This window comes from Bufo bufo, chromosome 3, assembly GCF_905171765.1.
Source record: "Bufo bufo chromosome 3, aBufBuf1.1, whole genome shotgun sequence".
In the NCBI taxonomy this organism is placed as follows: Eukaryota; Metazoa; Chordata; class Amphibia; order Anura; family Bufonidae; genus Bufo; species Bufo bufo.
In genome coordinates this window covers 610845805-610871876 of record NC_053391.1, presented here as the reverse complement: position 1 = coordinate 610871876, position 26072 = coordinate 610845805, and the positions used below count along the sequence as shown (strand labels likewise).

The following is a 26072-nucleotide window of genomic DNA, read 5'->3' as shown; positions in this document are numbered from 1 at the left end:
CCGGATCCATTCATAACGGATGCAGATAGTTGTATTATCAGTAACGGAAATGTTTTTGCTGAACCCTGCTGGATCCAGTAAAAACGCTAGTGTGAAAGTTGCCTAAAAGATTTTATCCTTTTTTTTCCATTCTTTCCTCCAGACTATACAAATTATTTAAAAGAATTGCCCAAATATATACCGTATTTTTCGCCCCATAAGATGCACCTAGGTTTTAGAGGAGGAAAATCTTAAAAAAAATATTTTTCATTACACCTCAGGTCAGACCATCAATCAGACCCCCAATATTAATCAGACCTCAGCTCACAGCCCCAATCAGATCCCCAATGTTAATAAGACCTCAGAACAGAGCCCAATATAAAGAAGACCCCCAATCAGACTTTAGATGAGACCCCCATGCCTCATATCAGTCCTCCATGCCATATGTGATAAGCCCCCAGCCATATGTTAATCAGACCCCAGCCATATGTTAATCAGCCCCCAGTCATATATAATTCAGCCCCCAGTCATATATAATTCAGCCCCTAGCCATAATGCAGCAGCCCCCAGCCTCAGATCCCAAAATAAATAAAACACTTACCTCTCCTGCTACTGGACGCCTGCGATCTTCTTCCTTCTCCTGCGTCGGCTGTGCTGTGAACTGGCACACACAGCGTGAGGTCACAGAGCCCCCTCACGCTGTGCGCAGCCTTCACAGCTGACACCTGAGGACCAGGAAGCGGTGAGTACAGAGCCTTGACCGATTCCTGATCCTCCAGTACTAATGAGCGCTTCCATAATGGAAGCGCTCATTAGTATTCGCCCCATTTCCGCCCCCACTATTCCCATATCAACAGACTAGTTGACGAGTATGTGATTGATGAGGGTCTGACCTCTGGGACCCCCACAGAATGGGTCCCCTTATTTTACACTTTAAGACACTGAGTTGCAGTTTCAATTGCTTTCATCATTTATCCAGCAAAGCTAAATCATTTTCCATTTTACAGACACCTATTACACACTTTTGTGCCATTAACAAACTGGCAAACCTTACCTACCAAGCCTTCACCTAAGGCCTCATGCACATGACTGTTGTGTGTTTTGCGGTCCGCAAATTGCGGATCTGCAAAACACGGATGGAGTCCGTGTGCGTTCTGCAATTTGCGGAACGGCATGGACAGCCATTGATATAACTGCCTATTCTTTTCCGCAAAACGGACAAGAATAGGACAGGTTATATTTTTTTGCGGACCACGGAGCGGAGCAACGGATGCGGACAGCACACGGAGTGCTGTCCGCATCTTTTGCGGCCCCATTAAAGTGAATGGGTCCGCATCCAAACCGCAAAAACTGCAGCTCGGATGCGGATCAAAACAACGGTCGTGTGCATGAGACATTTGTAAAGTCATTTACAAACATACTAAAAGTGATAGGGCCAATAAGGGTACATGCACACGTTCAGGATTCATGTGCGGAGAATCCGCACTGAAATCCACAGGCAAATCCGTCCGGTCAATCCGCATCAATTGGTGCGGATTTGGTGCAGATTTTCCGCATGCGGATTTTACTAAGTGAATGAAGAAAATCCGGTCAGGAAAAACTAAATAAATTGACATGCTCCGGATTTTAAAATCCGCACCGCAGGTCAAAATTCGCACGGAAAAAATTCTCAATCGTGTGCATTGAGAATTTCAAATTCATAGAATACAATGTATATGACCTACGGTGCAGATTTTCCGCACGCAAATCCGCGCAGAAAATCCGCACGCAATCCTGATCGTGTGCATTTAGCCTAACAGGACCCAGAAGAGACCCTTGTAGAACACCACTAGCCAACAGCTTCACAGTCTTAGGCCTCTTTCAGACGGGCGTTGCGGAAAAATGTGCGGGTGCGTTACGGGAACACCCGCGATTTTTCCGCGCGAATGCAAAACATTGTAAAGCGTTTTGCACTCGCGTGAGAAAAATCGCGCATGTTTGGTACCCAAACCCGAACTTCTTCACAGAAGTTCGAGCTTGGGATCAGTGTTCTGTAGATTGTATTATTTTCCCTTATAACATGGTTATAAGGGAAAATAATAGCATTCGGAATACAGAATGCATAGTAAAATAGCGCTGGAGGGGTTAAAAAAATAAATAAATATAATTTAACTCACCTTAATCCACTTGCTGGCGCTGCCGGCATCTCGTCTGTCTCCTTCTTTGCTGAACAGGACCTGTGGTGAGCATTCATTCCAGGACCTGTGGTGATGTCACTCCGGTCATCACATGATCCATCACATGACCTATAACCATGGTAAAAGATCATGTGATGACCGGAGTGACGTCACCACAGGTCCTGGAATGAATGCTCACCACAGGTCCTGTTCAGCAAAGAAGGAGACAGACGAGATGTCGGCAGCTCGAGCAAGTGGATTAAGGTGAGTTAAATTATTATTATTATTTTTTTAACCCCTCCAGCGCTATTTTACTATGCATTCTGTATTCAGAATGCTATTATTTTCCCTTATAACCATGTTATAAGGGAAAATAATAATGATCGGGTCTCTATCCCGATCGTCTCCTAGCAACCGTGCGTGAAAATCGCACCGCATCCGCACTTGCTTGCGGATGCTTGCGATTTTCACGCAACCCCATTCACTTCTATGGGGCATGCGTTACATGAAAATCACCGCTCATGTGAACAGCCCCATAGAAATGAATGGGTCGGTATTCAGTGCGGGTGCAATGCGTTCAACTCGCGCATCGCATCCGCGCGGAATACTCGCCCGTGTGAAAGGGGCCTTAAGAATCTTACAGACAGCAAAGTTATACTACTGCAGGGGACTAAGGATTACAATAACAAAAACGTTTTTAAAATATATGAATTAAAAAATATTTAAAATTCAAAACACCCCCTTTCTAAATTTTACATATAAAAAGTAAAATATAAAATAATAAATATCATTGGGATCGCCATGTTGGAAAATGTCAGAATTTAGATAATTCAAAAATGGCCCCAAAAATGGAATAAAAAGTGATCAAAAAGAAATATGTACCTCAGAATGGTACCAATACAGACTACATATGGATGAGAAAGCACACGGATGATCTGTGTGCTTTTTGCATTCATATGTCCGTTCTGCAAGAGCAAGAACATGTCCTACACTTGGCCACAAAATGTGTACCATGGACCCATTGAGGTCATGGACATCATCCTTATTTTGCAGACCGCAAAGTACATACAGTCATGTATATGAGGCCTAATTTAGAGATCTAGAGACGCTGAGCTCATGGTGAGTGTTTAGTACTATAGTAAACTGGCACTTTCAAATAAACCTACTAGAAAGGGAAAAAAATTATTTAAATAACATGTAAGACATAATGAACAAATAAAAAAAAATCAACGTTCAATAAAATACAATAAAAAGACAACTAAGTATGGAACCTACAAAGAGTACTTACCTAAATCTCCATATACCTGTGAAGGGTGATACTGAGGGGTGTATTGGGAAGTCATATCTCCTGCTGCACTGACAGCTGAGTAAATATGGCGATGAGGTGGAGGCATCATAGCAGGAAGTGGTATAAAACCAGGCAGAGGGGGAGGTGGCCGATGTATGACAGGATGACCACTTGTGTGGAACTCTGGAGGTTGTGGAACCACTACAACTCTCCGCACACCATTGTCTTCAATCACCTAGAGGAAATCAAGATGCACAATTTAACCACACATTCTCAAGGTATACCAAAGGTGTCCAAAACATCAAAGCAAAGTCTGAAGCTGCACCTGTTGATTTCAACAGGACTGGATGACTATCTTAAAGCATATCTATCCTTTCAACAAACTTTGGATTAATGAATAGTACGTTGTGAATACATGAGGAATAACCTATTTCTGACCATTATGTGACTTGTATCAGGCATATTAAGCAGTTTTCCCCTCTGCAGGGTCTGTCTCTAGTTTGCAGTTCTCCAGGATCTTGTGGGTGGAGACTAGCTGCCATTCATGGGCACACAGAAAGTAGAGGAGAATCTGTTTCCTTACCGTGTATTACTCACTCAGAAGCAGATCATGGAGAACATTACAGAGAAGTACTGACCTGCATGGATGTGAATATAACACTTGGGCTGAGTTAGAAACTGTTTAGCTGTGAAGCCTCTCTTGCTGTACCTGTCTCTTGTGTCTCTAAGTTTCTGCTCATTCCTCCCCCTCCGCTCTCCATAGACTTGTATAAGATGATCTGATATGATCCTTTAGTGAGCAGCAGCCGTCAAAGTCAGATTTCTCATAATTTTTAGTCAGTTATTTTAGATAACTCTAGAACAAGTCATTTTTCTCTGATAACAGCTATTCCAAAGTTTCTTCTGGTCGCTTATACTATTAATTTATGCAAAAGTTGTGTGAAAAGTTAGTGACCATTTAAGTGTATGGATGTGTGCTGACTCTACCCTGATACATAATGGCTCTTAATGTCACCAGAACTTATTTGTCTATAAACATTGGTCAGGACCACTCAGTGGTTATGCAGGACCCTGATAAAAACATGGAATTGGAGGATGTGCTTCAATTTACGTCACAGCTCTACATATCAAAGCTATTTCTGTCAATGGTCCTAAAAACATGTACGCTTGGCCAAACTCCTCTGGCAGCAGCTTATCTATCTTAAACACGTTTTAACCCAACAAGCCAAAACTTCCCCTTCCCAATATCTGCCATCAGACATGGATTGGGACACTTTCATACACATTAGATAAAGTTGGCCAATCCCACAGATACCAGTGGGATTGGAAGAAATACATGGAATATATTAGGGGTACCTTAAAAAGGTTGTATTTTTCCTATTCCCTGGAAGGAGACTATTGGGGTCATTTATCAAACTGGTGTAAAGTAGAACTGGATTAGTTGCCCATAGCAACCAATCAGATTCCACCTTTCATTTTCCAAAGGAGCTGTCAAAAATAAAAAGTGGAATCTGATGTTGCTATGGGCAACTAAGCCAGTTCTACTTTACACCAGTTTGATAAATGACCCCATATGTATTGATATACTGTTAACCCTAATCTCTACTGATAAGTAGAATTTCCATTCAGGGCCACACTGACCAGTTCTCTGGTCTCATAATGTACGGCGGAAGTCCGGTCTTTAAACATGGTGCCCGCTCGCACAACCATAGCTGCCGGGTTTCTGCTATTTTAAATAGCAGAGTCCCGCGGCACATCTACACAATCAGCCATAAGGCTGATCGCATACATTTTCCCCTTCAAATGCCGTGGTGGTGACCACGGCATCTGAACAGTCCAGAAGCTGAAGCCGTACGCTTCCGCTCCGGTAACAGCGTTCCCTGGCTGAGATCGGGAAACCTGTTACATTGCTGAAAAAGCCTGAAGCCTCAAGCAGACTTCGGAGTCCATTTCAAGAATATGCCAATACAGGCCACTAGATGGCAAAACTGTATTGTTATATTGCAAACGAAGTGTTCAATGATGGCTATATAGCCATCAATGAACACAATGGACAATCTAATGACAGTTGTTGTCATCCAATGTGACTTAAAAAAAGGTTAAAAAAATAAAGTAAAAAAAAAGAATTTTTACGAATCACCCCCCTTTCCTTAAACTAAAAATACTTAGCCAATAAAAAAAACAAACATCATGGGCATCGCCGCATGTGGAAATGCCCATACAATTGAAATCTAACAATATTAATGGCATAAGGCAAATGGCGTAACAGAAAAAAAAAAAAAAAAAAACAGCCAATTCGGCAATAATTTTTTTTTTTTAAAAGTGCTCAAAAAGTCGCGCACACACACTTCAAATTGGTATCACTGAAAAGTACAGATCATCCCACAAAAAATGAGCCCTCACGCCACGTACACATAACTACAAAAAGTTATAGGGGTCAGAATATGGTGATAATTAAAAAAAAAAATTCTCAAAGGTTTAAAAAAAAAAAAATTCTGTATTAAAACGCAAGAAAAATTATACAAGTGTGATATCATTGTAACCGTACTGACCTGGAGAATGAAGATAAAAGGTCAATTTTACCGCATAGTGTATAGTGTAAAAGAAAATAAAAAATGAAAACCTTTGTCAGAATAGCGTTTTTTCCCAATTCTACCCCATTTGGAATTTTTTTTTTCCGCTTCCCACTACATGGAAAGCAAACGTAAATGTTGCCATTAGAAAGTACAGCTTGTACCGCAAAAAATAAGCCCTTATAAGGGTATGTGAATGGGAAAATAAAAAAGTTAGGACTATGGGAAGACGGGGAGTGAAAAACGAAAACTCAAAAATGGAAAATCTCAGAGTCCTCTAGGGGTTAATCTTTCCAGACTACCCATAACACCGTACAGGTTTGTCCCATATACCTGTTTTTCATGTCAGCACTTTACATCCCCTGTTCTTATCATCACTGCATCCTGGCAGAATGCTGACATGCAGATTCCTGTTTGGTTTTCTAAGGAATCCCACCATGATCTGCTCTCCAATGTTTCACAGGGCTTCCTCTGCCTGCCAGACTGTTCTATGTGGAGTAGTAGTCATATCCTTTACACCTCCCTTTAAGTAGGCAGAAGCACTCTGAAACATTACACAGCAAAGCATGCAGGGTTTAGTTAGAAAACCCAGCAGGAAGTAATTGAAAACAGGAAGTAAGCCATGTAGACTTCCTGCCAGGATGCAGTGATGCTGATAACAGGGGAAGGAAAGTGCTGATTTGAAAAACAGGTATATTGGGCAAAAAGATGCAGTGTTTGGGGCACTCTGGGCAGATTATTTTATTTGTTTTAAACCTAAATTATAAAACCTGAGAACCACTTTAAACTTCAGGCACGAACAAAGGCTGATCTGTATCAGTGTAGATATGTATCCGACGCCTGTTATAGTGCAGGGCATGTTCAGGTATATCCATAGTTACAGCCCTCTTCCTCTAATGTGACAGGGAAATGCTGGACTGACTAAATACCCAAAGTACAGAGGACAGTAACATAAAACACTATTATAACAGCATGTACAGCCTCCTACAAACATAGAGTCACAAGAACATTACTGTTCCTGTGAGAGAAGTCAGAAAACCGAAGCTACAGCATGGCCGCGGTGTCTGGCCACACACAAAGGCTGGGGATAAATAGCCAGATATATATATTTCACTGTAGATATATCCACCACATGAAAACTATAATATCTGAAATGTACGGAAATATTACCCAGAACTTACAGCTTCCATTATGTGAGTTACGAATCAGAGACTCTTCATTATTTCCATGGAGGTTCCTAGGTCGGTATATCAGTAAACTCTCCAATTAAAATTTAACTAAGGTGTCTATCTAGATAGAACAAAGGTCACGGTACCGGGCAGCAGTCAGATGACAGAGGACATTACCATACGCCATTATGCTTCACCTCAGCGTATATATCAAAGGAATCGCTCATTAACACACTGTGACCTTATTCATACAAAACGTATAATATCAAGCATCCATATCTGCAGGCTGAAGTATATTTCAAGCTACTTATTCCATATCTTTTATATAGATGGATCTCACAGTGTACATAGATGTCATTTATAACTGCCCCTCCCCATATTTTATAGAGGAGATATTGATTCTTCTATTTAACCCCGTCTTCCAAGAGCTTTTTTTTTTCTTTCATCAACCTCAGGGTTGATTTTTGAGGAGGAGTTGGAAAAAAAATATTGCCATTGTTTTTCGGGTTTTGATTTAACAGCATTTACTTTGTGATAAAAAAGAAACGTTAAAGGGGTTGCCCCAGGAATACAACCTATACGCATGCATGTCCGCCCCTCAATTCCACTCAATCTGGCTATCTCTGACAGCCTCATTAAAGGGAATCTGTCAGCTCTGAAACACCCCCAAACTAGAGTAAGCGGTGTATTGTGCGATATCATATCCGGTTATGTAATTTTCATCTTCATACTCATTTGGGCTCAAACAAACCAGCAGTAAAATGCAATGAGAAGACTCCCGTGCTCATGCACATAATGGAAGGACTCAAAGAGGGGTCCCCTTAATTCCTTTTACTACTGGTTTGTGGGAGCACAGCGTCGAAAAGCAAGTGCGTATGAAGATAAAAATGACATAACCAGACTTGGCATCACTTACATTATATCCCCCACTTACTTGAGTTTGGCGGGGTGTTTTGGAGCTGATAGATTCCCGGATCAGCAGCATGCATGCATGACTGCCACTCCATTCAAACGGGGAAGAACAGTCCCCATTTCTCATGATCGGCAGAGACCCCAGCGGTTGGACCCCTGTTGATCAGGTGTGGATAGGTGATACGTTGTCTTTAAGAGACAATCCTTTTAACTCTATTCTGCAGGTCAGCATAAGGCTACTTTCACACCTGCGTTAGGTGCGGATCCGTCTGGTATCTGCACAGACGGATCCGCACCTATAAATGCAAACGCTGGTATCCGTTCAGTACGGATCCGTCTGCATAACTTAGTAAAAAAAAAAAATCTAAGTCTAAGTGTAAGTCAAACGTATCCGTCCTGACTTACATTGAAAGTCAATGGGGGACGGATGCGTTTATAATTGCACCACATTGTGTCAATGAAAACAGATCTGTCCCCATTGACTTACATTGTAAGTCAGGACGGATCCGTTTGGCTCCGCACCGCCAGGCGGACATCAAAACGCTGCAAGCAGCATTTTGGTGTCTGCCTCTAGAGCGGAATGGAGGCAGAACGGAGCCAAACTGATGCATTCTGAATGGATCCGCATCTATTCAGAATGCATTGGGGCTAAACTGATCCGTTTGGGGCCGCTTGTGAGAGCCTTGAAACGGATCTCACAGGCGGACCCAGAAACAGCAGTGTGAAAGTAGCCTTAGTTTGGTATGATTTACGGTACTATTCTTTGCGTCGCAATATTCTGATACACATATGGGGGATATTTATCAAACTGGTGCAAAGCAGAACTGGCTTTCATTTTTGACAGTTCCTTTGGAAAATGAAAGGTGGGATCTGATTGATTTCTATGGGCAACTAAGCCAGTTCTACTTTGCACCAGTTTGATTGTTTTTTTGTTAGCTGTTGATAGGAGCTAAAGCAAGTAAAAAACTATTCTGGCATTTTAACTTTTTTCTTTTTAATGACATTCACCACACAGTATAAACAACACAAAATACTAACAGCTCTAACATTTCTGGACATAATTTGAAATGCTGTTATTTTACCAATAATGTATAGCTTTATTTCTGTTCTAGAATATACCGCATTTTTCGTCCCATAAGACGCACTTTTTCCCCCCCAACGTGGGGGAAAATATCACTGTGTCTTTTGGAGCGAATACTAATGAGCGCTCCTGGGGCTCTGTACTCACCGCTTCCTGGTCCTCTGCCATCAGCTGTGCTGTGGTTGCGCACAGCGTGAGGACGCTCTGTGACCTTACGCTGTGCGCGTCGGGTCACAGCACAGCCGAAGGCAGGAAGAAGAGAGAGAGAGGGCTGGACCCTGGGAGCCTGCGGTGTCCGGAGCAGGAGAGGTAAGTTGATTTTTTGAAATTCTTTTATTTGCTCTGCAGCATGGGGAGGCTCCATCTGCGGAATGGGATCTGATCTGACGCATGGGTGTCTGACCTGAGGTCTGAATGGGGATCTTATTTATATCGGGGCTCTTATCTGAGGTCTGATCTGAGATCTTATTGGCGTCTTATTAAATTAGGGGTCTGATCTGAGGTCTAAAGGAAAAAAAAAAATTCTTACTGTATTCTCCTCCACTAAAACCTAAGTGAGTCTTGTGGGCAGGTGCATCTTATGGTAAATGTGTTTGCAAGAGAAAAAGGGTAAAAAAAACCTGTCTATGTCCCACTAGGGGACAGGAAAATTTGATCTGATTGCTCATATAATACGACACAATAATTATGTATTGCAGTGTATCATGTCAGTTATTGTAAAAACTGACATAATGCCTATTCGCCCCTTACAAAGGAAGGGCAAAATAGGCATATGGGGTCTATTGTTAGGCCCCTGGCTGCTATAGCACCTCACTGTCGCAACGCAGGGGGGCAATGAGGTAGAAAAAGGGGTCCTTTCACTTTCTCTAACCACTTAGATGCCATAGTGACAGCAGCATCTAAGAAGATAAACTACTGGTATTGATTTTATCACCTTTGTCGGCAGTGAGAGTAGGGTGCCAACTGTATAACACAGGTAAGTGATGAGCCCGCGCCAGCACAGCGCCATACTATTATGTTGCTAAGTCTATGCCTAGGAGTCAACCAACCAAATCTTTGGAATCTGTGTCCAATTGAAAAAGGAAAAAAAAAAAAGCTATAATACTAACCTGTTTGCAGTCTTGTAGATCCTATGCAGAGGCCCTGGTCCAGGCCGTTTCTGGTCCCTGCAGGACTGAAAGTGGCATAGTCCCATGACTGCTGCAGCCACTCATTGGCCTCAGTAGTCACATGTGCTAGAAGGGTATCTCACTGCCAGTGCCGTGCCATTCTAACACATGACCGCTGAGGCCAGTAATTGGCCGCAGTGTCCAAGGGACTGAACCACTTCCGGTCTGGGGAAACCCAAAACGGCTGGGAAAAGGGCCATGTCTTCAGAATAGAGAGACACCAGGAAGGTGAATGACTTCCTTTTCTCAATAGGGCACAGGTTGTGATGACTGGGTTGGTTGACTACTAGGCCAGACAAACCCTTTAATGTAGGCGTTTATTACCGCTGAGAGCTCATTATGTACCCTGTCAGCAGCAGAGAGGACACCATGGGTGGCCGGCCCACCAGGAAATTTCCCTGTAAGGTCTATGGCCAATCCGCCCCTGTCTATACATGGCCTTTTCAAAGACTGTGGTCCAAGGACTGCAAAATGGCTGACAACAGTTGCAACATCCTGCCCGCAGGTACTTGACTCTATTTCTTGCATGCTTTCAGGGCATTTAAGCTCCACCCTGGGCCAAACCCATTCATTAACACCTACTTCTGGGCAGAGTTCACATAACCAGAGGCTAGTTCATCCATATTTAAGTCCCAGGAAGCTCCCTATGAATAGGTAAATGAGTCTTTTATACTATTGCTGAACCCTAGGATATGCTGAAGATCACCTGCTTACAGCTGACAGAAGACAATGAACGGGCATACTGTCCACTAGCTAAGTTAGGCTACTTATACACTGGCGTTTTGAATTCCGTTTGTGAGATCCGTTTCAGGGATCTCACAAACGGTTCAAAACGGATCCGTTCATCCCCAATGCATTCTGAATGGATAAGGATCCGCTCAGAACGCATCAGTTTGGCTCCGTTGCGCCTCCATTCCGCTCTGGATGCGGACACCAAAACACTGCTTGCAGCGTTTTGATGTCCGCCTGGTAATGCGGAGCCAAACGGATCCGTCCTGACTTACAATTTAAGTTAATGGGGGCGGATACGTTTTCACTGACACAATACGGTGCAATTGAAAACGGATCCATCTCCCATTGACTTTCAATGTAAGTCAGGACGGATCCGTTTTGACAGACTTTTTTTTGACAGAATAATGCAATCGGATCCGTTCTGAACGGATACAAGCGTTTGCATTATCGGTGCGGATCAGTCTGTGCAGATACCAGACGGATCCGCACCGAACGCAGGTGTGAAAGTAGCCTTAGTTGTTGATGACGAGATGATTACTGCTGGAACACCATAAACAAAAAAGATTTCAAGATTTCTCCAGAGGAAGGAAGTACACACCTGCTGAGCATATCCTGGAGGCACATAGATTGGAGGAACCGAGCCATTCGGGGACATCATAGGGACCTGAGCAGGACCTGCACAGAGAATCACATACAAGCTTTATTAAGGCTACACAAAACAATATAAAACTATTAACAAGAACGCCAAAGTATCAGGATGAGAAAATACACTATCTATCTATCTAGACACACATTATTAAATATAAAACTATAATTACGGTATTACGGTTCCTAAAAGTTAGCCTAATCTCGTACAACCCTGGCTCACCTCGGTGACCCCTGGTGTCACTGCTGGTAAGCCGAATTTCAACACATAATGTACTGGAAGTGTATTCAGTCCACTTAAAAGGGTATTTTGGGTGCAAAAAGTTATTCCCTATCAACAGGATGGTGGATAATTATTAGATTGGTGGGATCCTACTGCTGGGACTCCGGCTGATCATGAGAATGGGTGACCCACAACCCTCCCCCGAAATTAATAGAGCACCAGGTCGAGCATGCGCACTGTTGCTTCATTCAACTCTATGGGAGTTCCGGGGACAACCTGGGATAAGGGATAACTTTTAACAACTGAAATACCCCTTTAAATGGACTGCATGTATTTCCAATACATTATGTATTGAAATTCAGCTTACCAGCAGTGACACATGGGGCCACTGCGTTGAGCCAGGGTTGTATAAGATTGCAGAAACAGCGCCATACCTGTCCACAGGTCATGTATGATACTGCAGCTCAACCCTATTTTCTTCAAAGGAGCTGAGCTGGCATACCAGACACAACATATGGGTAGGAAGCAGCCATATTTTCCTAATCCTTTCCTAATAAATATGCAAATTAGCAGTTAAGTGCACCGAGGGCAGGCCCAAACCACTCTGTGCACCCTTGCTCCTCCTGCTTCCTCTTCCAGCCCCTCCCTCTTTTATTGACTGGGCAAAGTAAGATGACTATGCAGAATGCTGGTCCTGTCACTTTCACCCAGGCAGCCCCCGCTGAATCGCGCAGGGCAGAGGGCTTGTTTATGTTTTTAACCCTAGTAGGCAGAGGCTTCCGCCCAGCAGTGAGCCCAGTGACGTCCCCGGCAACACTGCTAGGCGGGAGCCTATACCCAGTAGGGTTAAAAACATAAACAGGGCAAGGGAGACCATCAGAGCATGAAATGCTCCGATGCTAATATCAGAGGGGCTGGAGGGGTGAAAATGGGGGTATATCCGGGTTCAGAGAACCCCTTTAAGGAAAGGGAGGGGCTGATGAAGCAATGGATCACTATGTGAAAGGCGTCATTGCATTCTGATGACAGATCCCCTCTAATAAATACGATGCATTTTTCCGTCTAAAGTGTATTTGGTATTGTGACCAGTTCTACGTGTGCACAGGACATTTAGTTATATTTATACTAAAAAGTAGGGCATGTGGGTCCTGCTCATGTGACAGTGGTGACTGGTAAAGCTAATCTAGTATAACATACATCATAAGGAAAAAAACAAAACAAAAAAAAAAACACCCACTAAACAATACCCATTAGGAATTCATGGAAAAAATAAAAAATGCAGATAAGCACTGCACAAAGCACCGCCGAGTCCTCTTTGCAGCAGCTGCTTCAGCGGTGAAAGGGTTACACGGGACCTGTCGTAATGATGGTCTAACAGCTACCTTGCTGTAGCCAGGGGTCAGAGCTGACATTTAGCTGGAGTTGTTGACTCCGTGCTGCAGACAAGATGAAAACAATGTCATTTCTGCTATTTAGCTGCACATCAGTAGAGGGGCGAGTGATTCAGCAATCGGATGAATGAGTCAGAAGATTCAGCACAATGCGAGCAGCGATGGCTCCTGATCATTTCCTAACAGCTGGTGTCTGCATTGTCAGATCCCCTCATCCACCGGTGCAGACAGCATACAGTCTCCCCCAACATATGGATGCGCAGCGGCATGTGCAGGCAGGATAGTCCTGTGGGTAAACACAAGTCTGCAGCGCTTACCCCTCATGTCTGAGACAGGAAAAGATACAAGCCGGGGTCCAGGGTACGCAGAGCACACGTTGGCAGGCACCATGGGAAAGCCAGCCAGCGAGCACATGACCAGGTCACATGACATTCTGTAAAGGGCGAGCCGTGTGTGTGAGAAACAGAAACCTGGCCTTTCCAGAAAAATCACTTAGTAAAACTGGGGAGTCCAGAAGTGATTTACCTGCTGTTCACTTTCATACAAAGTCAGTAAAATCAGGAAAAAGTCAAGAAATAAATAAAAATTCCAGTACATTTGACGCATTAAAGGGGTTTTCTAATATGGTAAAGTAATGGCAGATCACTGGAACATTTATGATCGTGGGGGTCTAACCTCCTACCGATCCCAGGAATGAAGGGGATGAGGCGCTGGTTTAGTATCTAAGCGTGCCTTCGGGCACTGCAGAATTTACCCAAAACAAAATAGGATGGGTATTTGTTGGTGAAGGATGTTGTGGATTTCTGTGCGGATTACGGATTACATCTCGACTGAAATGAATGTAAACATCTGGCGTCAGAAAATCCAACACTTTATTTGTGTTCTGTTCTGAATTAAAGGGGTTGTCCAGGTTCAGAGCTGAACCCGGACATATCCCCATCTTTACCTCTCCAGCCCCCCTGATGTGAGCATCGGAGCGTTTCAGCTTTCAGTTTTTGTTTACTTGGGTACGCTGCTAGACGGAGGCTTCCGCCCAGGTGATGTCACCAGCTGTAATGGGCAGGCTTTAGCGTTGTCCTAGCTGTTTCACAGGGTAGTGCAGTACTAAAGCCCGCCCATTAGTGCCAGTGACCTCACCGCTAGGCCGAGGCCTCCACCTAACAGTCCCTATGGAGAGCCCGGTACGTCACCGGATCTCCTAAAAATGCCTTTGCCCGATTCAGCACAGGGCAAAGGAGAGCATCGGAGCATGAAATACTCTGATGCCCATATCAGAGGGGCTGGAGGGGTGTACATAGGTACACAGGGTGAACAGAACACAGGTATTGACTTGTACTTTTCATCCCCATAGGCTAACACAGAGGATGTCTTTATGTTGCGAAAAATTCTGCAATGTGAGAGGGCACCCTAAAGCCTCCTCACACAGCCGCCCCCATTCATGTGAAAAAGGTCAGATCCAGATGGATTATAAATGAATGGCATATCCTAGTGATATGCCATTACTCTACCAACAGGGATCAGCAACCTTTGGCAATCCAGTTGATGTGAGACTACAACTCCCAACATGCACTGTTACTTGGCTATCCTTGTAATCACCACAGAAGTGAAAATGGGACTCTGGGAGTTGTAGTTTCAGAACAGCTGGAGTGCCGGCGGTTACTGATCCCTGCTCTATGAGATGGGAAAACTCCTTTAGGGCTCACGCACACAAATGTGTGTCTGCCGTGCCATGGACCGCAAATTGTGTGCCTGCTGTCTGCGGGTATGCACCTATTTCCTTGAATGGGGTTCGTGATCCACATCCAACAGTCCGCAAGTAGTCTACAGTATGCACTACTTTTTTCTGGTGCGGAGGCACGGACCCATATCCCACGGAAGCAATCTGTAGTGCTTCCGTGGGCTCCTGATCCATGCCTCCGTTCTGCACCACACTGTATCTTCCATATTCATGGGTCCACATCCGTGATACAGTGTCCACATGGCCGATACCCGTATTGTGGACCCGCTCTTTGCGGGCCACAATATGGGCATGGCCGGCACATGTTCGTGTGCATGAGCCCTTAAACTCTCCTCTATTATGAAGTTGTTAAAAATGTTACTTTGGGCCATGAAGCCACCAAGTGTTCTCACCCAGCTTTCCCAAGCAGTATGGAGACATATACCCTAGTGATTCATTGTACTTCTCCGGTGTCCGTGCAGAACTTTGTCATGTAAATATTAAAAGGGAATGTACATTATTGTGTGAGGGGTCGGTGTCAAAACTCCAATAAGTTGTCAAATTTTGATCAGACCTTGAAATGGCAGCATGGTATACTGGCATCCTTTATCATTATGATTGGGTGGGCCACAATTCTTTTTTTTTCTTCATAAAGTTTTGTAAAAAATACACGAGAAGACAAAACTGTGCCTCCATTGGAAAAACAGCCGCATATTAAAGAAACCCAAAAACTTGGGGTGAAAACTGACACGTGGATTTTAGATCTGCAGATTTTCACCATGGATTTCACCTTTAGCAATGCACCGGAAAGAATCAACTACAAATCTGCAACACCTTCCACATGTAACACAGGCACAGTATGCTTCAGATCTGCAGGTGACTACGTGTCGAAGTCCACGAAGAAAGATTTTTTTCTGTCAGGTGTGGTCACTGCGGATTTTCAGCAGAGGAATTTTTCAGCGTTCACAGCAGCGGCAAAGTGGATAAGATTTTTCAAAAATGTATTTTCTGCACAAAAATCTGCACGACATGAGATTTGAAATCCGCAGCACGTAAATTTTTGGGGGAATTTTTGCTGCGGGTTTTGACCTTTGCAATGCAGAAATTAAGATCTGCAACATTTCCACAATAACTTCAGAAACAAAATCCACACCAGATAAAACACTGCTAGATCTACAGAGCTTCCGCTACACGTGGCCGTACCCTAAGGCTACATTCACACTAATGCTAAACGATCCATTTTTAACAACCGTTTTTTTTACGCGGATGCCCTTCTGAAAAACAGCCGCCTTGCATTGTAAGGGGGCTGTCTGTCCACGAAAACAGACAAAATAAGTCATGTCATGTAAATGTTCCTTAAAAGGGTTAGCCAAAGTCTAAAAGTCCCCCCCCCCAATGCCCGGGCCCCTCGTAAACATTATACTTACCTGCTCCCCGGCATCCGCCTCGCTCCAGATCACTGCACGGCCGTCGCTGCATCTCCCCGTCGCGCGGATCAAAACATCCGGCTGGGGGGAGTGTGCAGCCAATAGCAGGGGAGCAGGTAAGTATAATGTATACAAGGGGCCCGGGCATTGGGGGGGAGGGGGGATCTTTTAGACTAACAGAAATAGCGTGGTGTTCAACAGGCAGGAAATGCTCAAACCCACATGCAGTTGTGCACATATATACACAGGGGAGAAAATCCTGCACTTGTGGCCCGTTGCTAATGGCAATCCCCAGCAAAAATGCATACAGTGGAGGATGCCTGCAGCGGACCACAAGTACCACAAGAGACATCCTATACAAGATAGCAATTGTGTGGATGTGATAAACGATATAACAATCTAATAACAAGGACAGGTGCACTCTGCGATCTTGCTAAGCCCTCAAACTGGTGTTAAAATTGAGAGATTAGTCAACATGTCCTACGTGATGACATGTCTGAGCCCGAGCACCGCGCCAAGGTTTCTCAAGTAGCTCGGGTCCTAACACTAAACCTACCTGAGCCGTATGGGCAATACCAGGGGCCAGTGGGCGAATTACAGGAGTGTGAGGACCGACTCACAGACCACTCACCAGTTACCTCCAGCATCTACCGTGCCAGCAATGGGAGGAGGGAGGAGTCTGCACGCTATTTCTGTTAGTTTGCTTGTATATGGAGGTGTATAAACTCCAATTTAAATGTGCCTGTTTTCCATCTACAGGTCACATTTAGGTGCACCTGTGAGGCCTGGGCCATACCAGCCAGTCTTGAGTGGGACTCGCAGACTCCTCCCTCCTCCCATTGCTGGCACGGTAGATGCTGGAGTTAACTGGTGAGTTGTCTGTGAGTCGGTCCTCACACTCCTGTAATTCGCCCACTGGCCCCTGGTATTGCCCATACGGCTCAGGTAGGCGAATGTTAGGACCCAAGCTACTTGAGAAACCTTGGCGCGGTGCTCGGGCTCAGACAGGTCCTCATGTAGGACATGTTGGGTAATCTCTCAATTTTAACACCAGTTTGAGGGCTTAGCAAGATCGCAGAGTGCACCTGTCCTTGTAATTAGATGGGGATCTTTTAGACTTCGAATAACCCCTTTAAGGCTAGCTGCACACGGTGCAGATTTGCATGAAGAAAATCCGCATGAAATCCACACACAAATTTGCACTATTTATTGCTGATCTGGTGTGCTTTTTGTGCGGTTTGTACACGGTTTTTGTTGAGGTTTTTCTGTTTATGTTAAAGAGGACCTTTCACCATAATAAAACCTCTAAACTAACTATACAGACGTGTAGAGCGGCCCCCAGGCATCCCCCTGAACTTATTGTTATACCCGGGCGCCGCTCCGTTCTCCGGTTATAGCCTCCGGTATCTTCATAGTTAGGCTCCACCCAGGGGAACCTGACGCCGTCTCTTTCTCCTATGCTGTAGCGCTGACCAATCGCAGTGCTCAGCTCATAGCCTGAGAGTTTTTTTTCTCTCTCAGGCTATGAGCTGATCGCTGTGATTGGCCAGCGCTACAGCATGGAAGAAAGAGACGCCGGCAGGTTCCCCTGGGTGGAGCCTAACTATGAAGATACCGTAGGCTATACCAGGCGAACGGAGCGGCGCCCGGGGATAACAGTAAGTGCAGGGGGATCCCTGGGCGCCGCTCTACACGTCTGTATAGTTAGTTTAGAGGTTTTATTATGGTGAAAGGTCCTCTTTAACAACTCCATTGAAATCTATGGGGAAAACCAATCTACAGTACATACGGTGCAGAATCGCACTAACAACTGACATACTGTGGATTTAGAAATCCGCACATCAGGTCAATATCCGCACGGAAGAAAAAAAGCAGTGTACATGAGATTTGTCAAGTCTCATTCACTTTGCTTATACGGTATTAGGCTGCATGTACACGACCTTGGTTTTGGTACACATCTAATCCGCCTTTTCTGTGGATTGGATGCGGACAGCACACAGTGTGCTGTCTGCATCCGAATGTCTGTTCCACAGCCTGCCCTAAAAAAAAAAAAAAAGGTTCGCGGACAAGAATAAGCAGTTCTACCAAAGGGTAGAACGTAGCGATCCGAAAAATGCGGAAAGCACAATCCCTGTTTACAGACAATTTGCGGACCTCAAAAATGGCTACAGCCGTGTGCATGGGGTCTTACACTGGGGCACGAAAGTCTGCACGGAAAATCCGCATCGTGTGCAGGTAGCCTAAATGCACATTTGCAGCAGATTTTGTTACAGAAAATTTCTACGCTTGAAAATTGGTCCCGTTCTCTTGCAGAAACTCATGTGCTCGCCGCCAAAACAGCCGCAATCACATGAACGGAACGGATTTGCAGTCACAAAAATTTGCTGCAACAATTTTCTGCCGTGTGTGAAGGCAGCCCTAAAGGAGGAACGGCCACCACTTCTTCTTGCTGAAGCCACTTCTGGATGTGGCTCAAAAACGGCATCATAAACGGAACCTAAAACGGCATTAAAAATCTGCGTGTGTGTGTCTTCAGCCTTACAGTGGATTGCTGATAACAGTCTACTGCTGGAAGTAAAATGAGCAGGGGGACTGGCTGTAAGACCCGACATCCCTTGTACATTGCACCAGTTGAATTCTGATTCACTACGATCACCGCTAGAGGTCGGAAAGAAATTTCTCGCCAAGTAAAGACAAACTGGACTGCGCTTTATAAAGCTTTATCACTGGTCTCTTTATTAACTGGGTTAACTGGGACCGCGCTCTTCTTGAACTTCATGGACCCGCGTCTTCTGCCAATTAATCTCCACAGCCTGCAGAGCAAGAGTGTTATGTCTGGAAGGGAACCACACAGAACAGTAAATCCCAACCAAGTGAAAAGGCGCTGGGCTCATTCTGATTCTGGAAGGATCCCATACACCGTATACGCGGGGAGGTTAATACGTTGGTGCTCGGGAAACGTGCATTTTCCTCTTCTCTCTTTATTTAGCTCAGCATTTTGGCACCCTCAGGTTAGCAAGCGGAGATACTAATCCATGCGGATGTGCGGGTCGTGAATGGTTCTATACTTAGCATCAGGCTAATGTGAACAGCGATGAATCACTCGCTGTTATTCCCTGAGAGGCAACGGCGCTGGCAGCACATTAGATGAACTGTCTCCCTCCACCAGAACACCCACACTTTGACATCACATGGGCAATGATATGCATCACTGACGCAGGCGGTGACAGGATCAAACACAAAGAGCACAGCCTGCTGAAACAGGGAGCGCTGCTGACGCTGACACATAACCAATCAACGCCGCACTGGATCAACAGCCTGGCCGTCCAGGAATAGTCCCAGTACTCTTCCTGTTAGCACGGGGGGCTCATTTCAGATGTATTTTAGGATGCACACAGGGAAAGGCTCAGATGGAGAGACGGCAGCACTGGCTGCTCCTTAGATTACTGCGCATGGCTTTTGTCTAGACTTCAAGCTAGCATACTGATGGGTTAATTGGTTTCATATGAAGAGAGGCGGGGAGCTCCACCGGAGAGTGTAAATTAGGCAATGAGCCACATTAAAGGGGTTTTCCAACCATATGAAAATTTTTAGGAACGGCTGACAATGGAATGAAATAATAGAGGAAATACACACCTTACCACTCCATGGCACTCCTGTACCAAGACTTTCATGGCCCTCCATTGGTCCTGCAATGTCATCTCAACACGACTTGCGAGTCCTGCAGTCAGTCAACAGCCATAGTAGTGACCCCAGGGGTGTCAAGTCACCTCCACAGTCTGAGACTGGCTGTAACATCGCAACAAAGACCGTAATAACAAGGAGGAGTAATGCCAGCTATACCCATGAGATAGAGTTTTCTCTCCCCGTCCCCCCCATACACATGCATTGTGAATGAGAGAGGGGAGAAGGCTGCTGCCAGATACTACCGACAGGTGGATTATCTCCCTGAGAATAAAAGGATCGGGCAGTTAAGCTCAACAGTGCCCGACCCTTCTCTCATGGGACATCTGCCATTGTGAGAAGAGTCAGGAAGCCCCCTACATGTTAGATGGTTGCCAAAATGAGCAGATTAGGCTAAGTTACATGTAATGTGTATGGTCAACTTCATGCGAGTAGCACAGCAAACTATGCTGTGTCTGTAACTTCTATAAGTTCTAGAACTTCTATAAATCCTATAAAATAGCATAGCTAATTTCCATTGGATTCACAGAACCGCTCATCTGTATGTGTAATTCCAGGTCAACTCTACTTCTGCGTCGGCTCCTTTAACATGCAGGGCGTGGGTTGGAGGACCCCCTTATCTGGAGACAAGTGTGGGTCCCAGAGACGCAAATACTTTAAATTCTTTGCTCTGGATCTCCTTCACATACATCCAGCAGTCCGGTTCAGCTCCTCTCCAGCACGAAGCAGAAAAAGACGGAGAGGAATTGAAGCCAGAACTTATCCCATAGTTTTCTAGGGGGTCATACATCCAGAGCATCAGCTGGGATGATGGATATCAAATAGTACCAGACGGAAAAACATTGCATGCTCAGTTTTTCTGTCCGGTGCCATCAGTGCATAGACGCCAGATCTGTAACCCTACATCCAGTACACGTATATCAGTTGTGTCCGGCTCCCGACCTAAAACAACTGGTCGGGCACAACTGAAAACCATGCATCATTGTCTTTTCACTTCACACATACTATGCTACTTTGTGTTGGTCTATCACATAAAATCCCAATAAAATACATTTAGGCCTCCTGCACATGACCGTATGGCTTTTTCAGTGTTTTGCAGTCTGTTTTTCACGGATCTGTTGTTCCGTTTTTTGTTTTCGTTGTGTTTCCGTTTCTGTTCCGTTTTTCCGTATGGCATATACAGTAATTACATAGAAAAAATTGGGCTGGGCATAACATTTTCAATAGATGGTTCCGCAAAAAACGGAACGGATACGGAAGACATATGGATGCATTTCCGTATGTATTCCATTTTTTTGCAGACCCATTGACTTAAATAGAGCTACGGAACGTGATTTGAGGGCAATAATAGGACATGTTCTATCTTTCAACGGAACGGAAAAACTGAAATACCGAAACGGAATGCATACGGAGTACATTCCGTTTTTTTTTGCGGAACCATTGAAATGAATGGTTCCGTATACGGAACGCAAAAAACGGCCAGAAAACAAAAACGGTTGTGTGAAAGAGGCCTTATGTTTGTGGGTGTAACATAAAAAATTTGGAAAAGTTTGAGGGGTATTAATACTTTAAGGCACTGTAAATACCCTGCACTGCTGCCACATTTAGGTCCAGGGAAATATTGAAGAGGATGCACCACTCGCACGAGCATCACGACCCCTACAAACAATTGATAGGCAGGGGTGCCAGAGGTTGGACCCCACTCATCTGATATTCATGACCTCTCCTGAGGATAGGTCACCAGTATTATGCCATTGCACAACCTCTAAGATGTGTTTTATGCTTAACCCTTTCATGACCGGGCGATTTTCCATTTTTTACCCCCAGCCCTCACAAAGCCATAAACTTTTTTTATTTTCTGGGGCAGGGGCTCCATAGAAACTACTAAGCAGCAGCCTCCTGTCTCACAGGAGGACAGGGGCTGCTGCTAACACATTCCAGGTCCTCCGATCCCTGCCGGGAGGAGCCAGAGCACACCCAGAAGCACGAGCACCAGGATTTTTAGCATTCAGATGCCTATGGTCAGGATTGATCACGGCACCTGAAGTGTTAAATGTCCACAATCGGCCTTACCGCCGGTTGAGGACATTAGCCACGGGGGCCTGCTGTATGAAACCATGGTGATGGACCATGTGATGAGCGTAGTGACGTCATCAAAGGTCCATTTCCTCACAGATGAAAACAGAAGAGATGCCGGCTGTGCGAACAAGTGGATTAAGGAGAGTTAAATTATTATTATTATTTTTTTTAACCCCTCCAGCCCTATTTTACTTAGCATTCTGTATTCAGAATGCTATTATTTTCACTTATAACCATGTTATAAGGGAAAATAATAATGATCGGGTCCCCATCCCGATCATCTCCTAGCAACCGTGCGTGAAAATCGCACCGCATCCGCACTTGCTTGCGGATGCTTGCGATTTTTACGCAGCCACATTCACTTCTATGGGGCCTGCGTTGCGTGAAAAACACACAAAATAGAGCTTGCTGCGATTTTCACGCAATGCACAAGTGATGCGTGAAAATCACCGCTCATGTGCACAGCCCCATAGAAATGAATGGATCTGGATTCAGTGCGGGTGCAATGCGTTCACCTCACGCATTGCACCTGCGCGGAAAACTCGCCCGTGTGAAAGGGGCCTAAAAAGGTATGGTTGTTTACAGGAAAAGGCCTGGATCTCCCCCACCCTCCTGGCCGTAGTTATATGGCAATAAGAAAGGTGGTTTTTAGAGTCAACAATTTTAGGGATAATTCTGAAAGAGGCTCAAAGGGCATAGACATGAGAGCCGAGAGGACCAAGTTTAGATCCCAAGGGGGAACCATTCACAAAAAAAGGACGTAACCTGCTTGCACCTTTAAGGAATCTACAGACTAAGGGAATTTCTACCACTTTGATATTCAGAAAGGCACTAAGCCGAGACCTAAACTTTTAAGGTACTAGTTCTAAGCCCCTTATCGAATCCTGATTGCAGGAACTCTAAAATCAAGAATACATCTAAAAGAATTCTGAGGATCCCAACGGCCACCTGCAAATTTCAAAAAAGCATTCCAGGTCCACAGATCAATCTTTGAAGTGATCTGCTTTCTACTATGTAGCAGGGTAGATATGACAGCCTCAGAAAGCCTCCTTTTTTTTTTTTTTTAACAAGTCCCATTCAACTTCCAAGCTGTTAAATGTAGATGCTGCATGTTGGGATGAAGCGCAGAACCCTGATGGAGGAGGTCCGGAATCTGAGGAAGAAGCCAAGGTTCCCCTGCCGAAAGGTTTTGAAGCAGGGGGAACCAGGACCTCTTTGGCCTAAAAGGGGCAATCATTATAACCTGTGCCTCTTCTTCCCGTATCTTCATCAGAGTCCTTGAAATCAGAAAGAATGGTGTCAATGCGTAGAGAAGACCTCTGGGCATGTTAACGAGAGAGCATCTATTTGATTTAGATTCTCCTGGGGCAGATGGAATAGAATTTTCTACCTTCCTGTTCTGTCTCGAAGAGAACAGATCCAGATCGAAAGCCCCCATCTCTCTGAGATCTGTTTGGTCATTAAATCTAGAAGTAGTCATTCTCTTTCTCTGAGGGATTGTCTGCTGAGAAAATCTGCTAAAATATTTTCTTCTCTTTTTAAAAGAACCGCAGAGATGCACTTTAGGTTCTTTTCTCCCCATTTGAATATTATCTTTTAGACAGCCGCCAAGGACTTGCTCCTTGTCCCCCTTTGACGATTTAGATATGCCACCGTCGTCGCATTGTCCGAAAGTACTTTGACATGGTGGTGTTGGATAGTCGGTTTCAAGCTTAGGAAGGCTCGTAAAACTGCTGTCAATTCCCTCAGGTTTGAGGATGCTAAAGACATCTGGAGATTCCATATCCCCTGTACCATTTCTTGCAGAACATGGGCTCTGATTGTAGATGCTTCTCTATCGTCCACCTACTTAGTGATAATTTTTATTTATTTTTTTGGTGTGGGATTTTTATTTTCTTTCCTAAGGAACTGTGTGTCTTATCCTAAGATGAAAGAAGGAAAGATTGCAAGATCCTGGTGTAGGCCTGAGCCCAATTCACAGAGGATATTGTTGACGATAAAAGTCCCAGCAAGCCCATGATGTCTTATCGATGCTCTCCTTTTTGGTAAAGAAGATTCTTACCCGGGGTACTAGGTTGATCTGTTTCCTTGGGGCAAAAAGGATGATAGATGGTGGGTGTCCAGAAGTACCCCCAGGAATAACTTCTGCTGACTTGGAATCAGTTTTGACTTCTCTTGGTTGATGACCCATCCTAAACAGGCAAGGGTTTGTTTCACAATTCTGAAATAGCCAAGAACACGAGAATAGGAATCTGCTGCAATCAGAAGGTTGTCCGGATAGGGGACCACAATTATTCCTTTTATAAAGAAAGTAACCATAATCTTTGTGAAAAGATGTGGCGCACTGGAGAGGCCGAAGGGTAAAGCCTGGTACTGGAAGTGACCGAGCTATCATTTTAATGTAGACAGCGAACCGGAGATATTTTTGACTCTCACTGTGAATAGGAACATCATAATAGGCATCTGCCAGATCGACTGTTACCATGTAATAGTCTTGAAAAAGGAGATTTACTGCAGAGGTTATTGATTCCATCTTAAATTTTTTTTTATGACAAAGTGATTTAGGTCCTTCAGAAAGTAAACCTCCTGACCCTGCTGGTCTAACAAAACCTTTATAATAATGGTTTTATTCTAAAAGGGAGGAGACTTCTGATTCTAGAGCTTCCTGTTTGCCTAGATCTAAACAAACCTTGTTTGTAACCTTGCTTATTCCTTTTGGGATTCGAGTCCCCACCTATCCCTTGGTTGAACTTGATGGATTTATGTCTTTTTTCAACCGTATTAACTATGTAACTATATAAGGAATCTTACAGGCGTTAAGGCCTGACCCAATTGGATTTAAGACCCAGGGGGAATTCCTATAGAATCCCAAGCATGGCCAAACTTTGAAAGCCTGCCCCTTACCGGACTTTTGGAGTCATTGGGACTTCTTGGAAGAGGAATCTGGATTGAATAAAAATCCCCTCCTCCGGCCTCTAGAGGATTGCCATCTACCTGAAGACTCTCTTTTTGTTTTGGGACTGCTAGAACCTAGCTTTGGAACAAAATGTTTTCCTCTCCGATGCTTTTTATAAAATATCGTCCAATGCGGACCCAAAGAGTCTATTCCCCTCACAGGGAATAACACAGAGTCAACTCCTTGAGCCAGCATCACCTGACCAGGACCATAACCATATGGCTCTACGGGTAGCGTTTTATAGAGCTGTAGACCAGGCAGAGAGCCTCACCAAATCTGCTGAGGCATCCGTTATTTAATTTTGGGAGAGAGGATATAATTTCTTCCTGGGGGGTACCAGCTGCTAAATGGTTTTCCATCTGGATAATCCACACGGAAAGGGACCTAGCTGTGCAGGTGGCAGCAATAGCAGGTCTAAACATTCCGACCTCGTCTCCCAAGATATTTTAAGGAGCCCTTCACATTTTTTGTCCATGGGGTCCTTCAGAAACCCCATGTCTTCAAGGAGTAGGGAGGATTTTTGAAATTTTGGCTACCGGGGTATCAAACTTTCTCCCCCCAACCCCCCACCCCTTCCCGCTTCACATTCTGAATCTGCAAAGGATATTTACATTTGAAGGCTTTTGAAATAACGGGTCTTTTTTCAGGGTCTTTACACTCCCTTATATTATCATGAATAGGGAACAATCCTTGAAACATCTAACTTCATAGTTGCCCGTATAGTTTTTAACAGAAAATCTGTATTCTCCAGGGATCATAAGGGACGACCGGAGCAGTCATCAGTGCAATCAGAGTCCCCAGAAAAAAGTTCTCCTATCAAAATAGATTATGTCTGGGGAGGGATCCACCGATTTTGAAGTAGACGGATGGGGAGAGGTGCGAGCCATACGT

General features: G+C 44.5%; 1 protein-coding gene across 3 annotated transcripts in view; it reads right to left on the bottom strand.

The window, feature by feature from the left end:
* Positions 1–26072, bottom strand: part of FNDC3A (fibronectin type III domain containing 3A) — a 266349-nt gene that overhangs the window by 77305 nt on the left and 162972 nt on the right. For 2 of the 3 annotated variants that reach the window (XM_040426011.1, XM_040426012.1), the window contains exons 4-5: positions 11658–11734; positions 3424–3658 (exon numbers count right to left, since the gene is read on the bottom strand). In XM_040426011.1, the coding sequence (XP_040281945.1) occupies positions 3424–3658; positions 11658–11734 (312 nt within the window). Of the gene's footprint in view, positions 1–3423; positions 3659–11657; positions 11735–13635; positions 13715–26072 lie in introns of those variants that run through there. The other variant, XM_040426013.1, reaches the window with a different exon arrangement.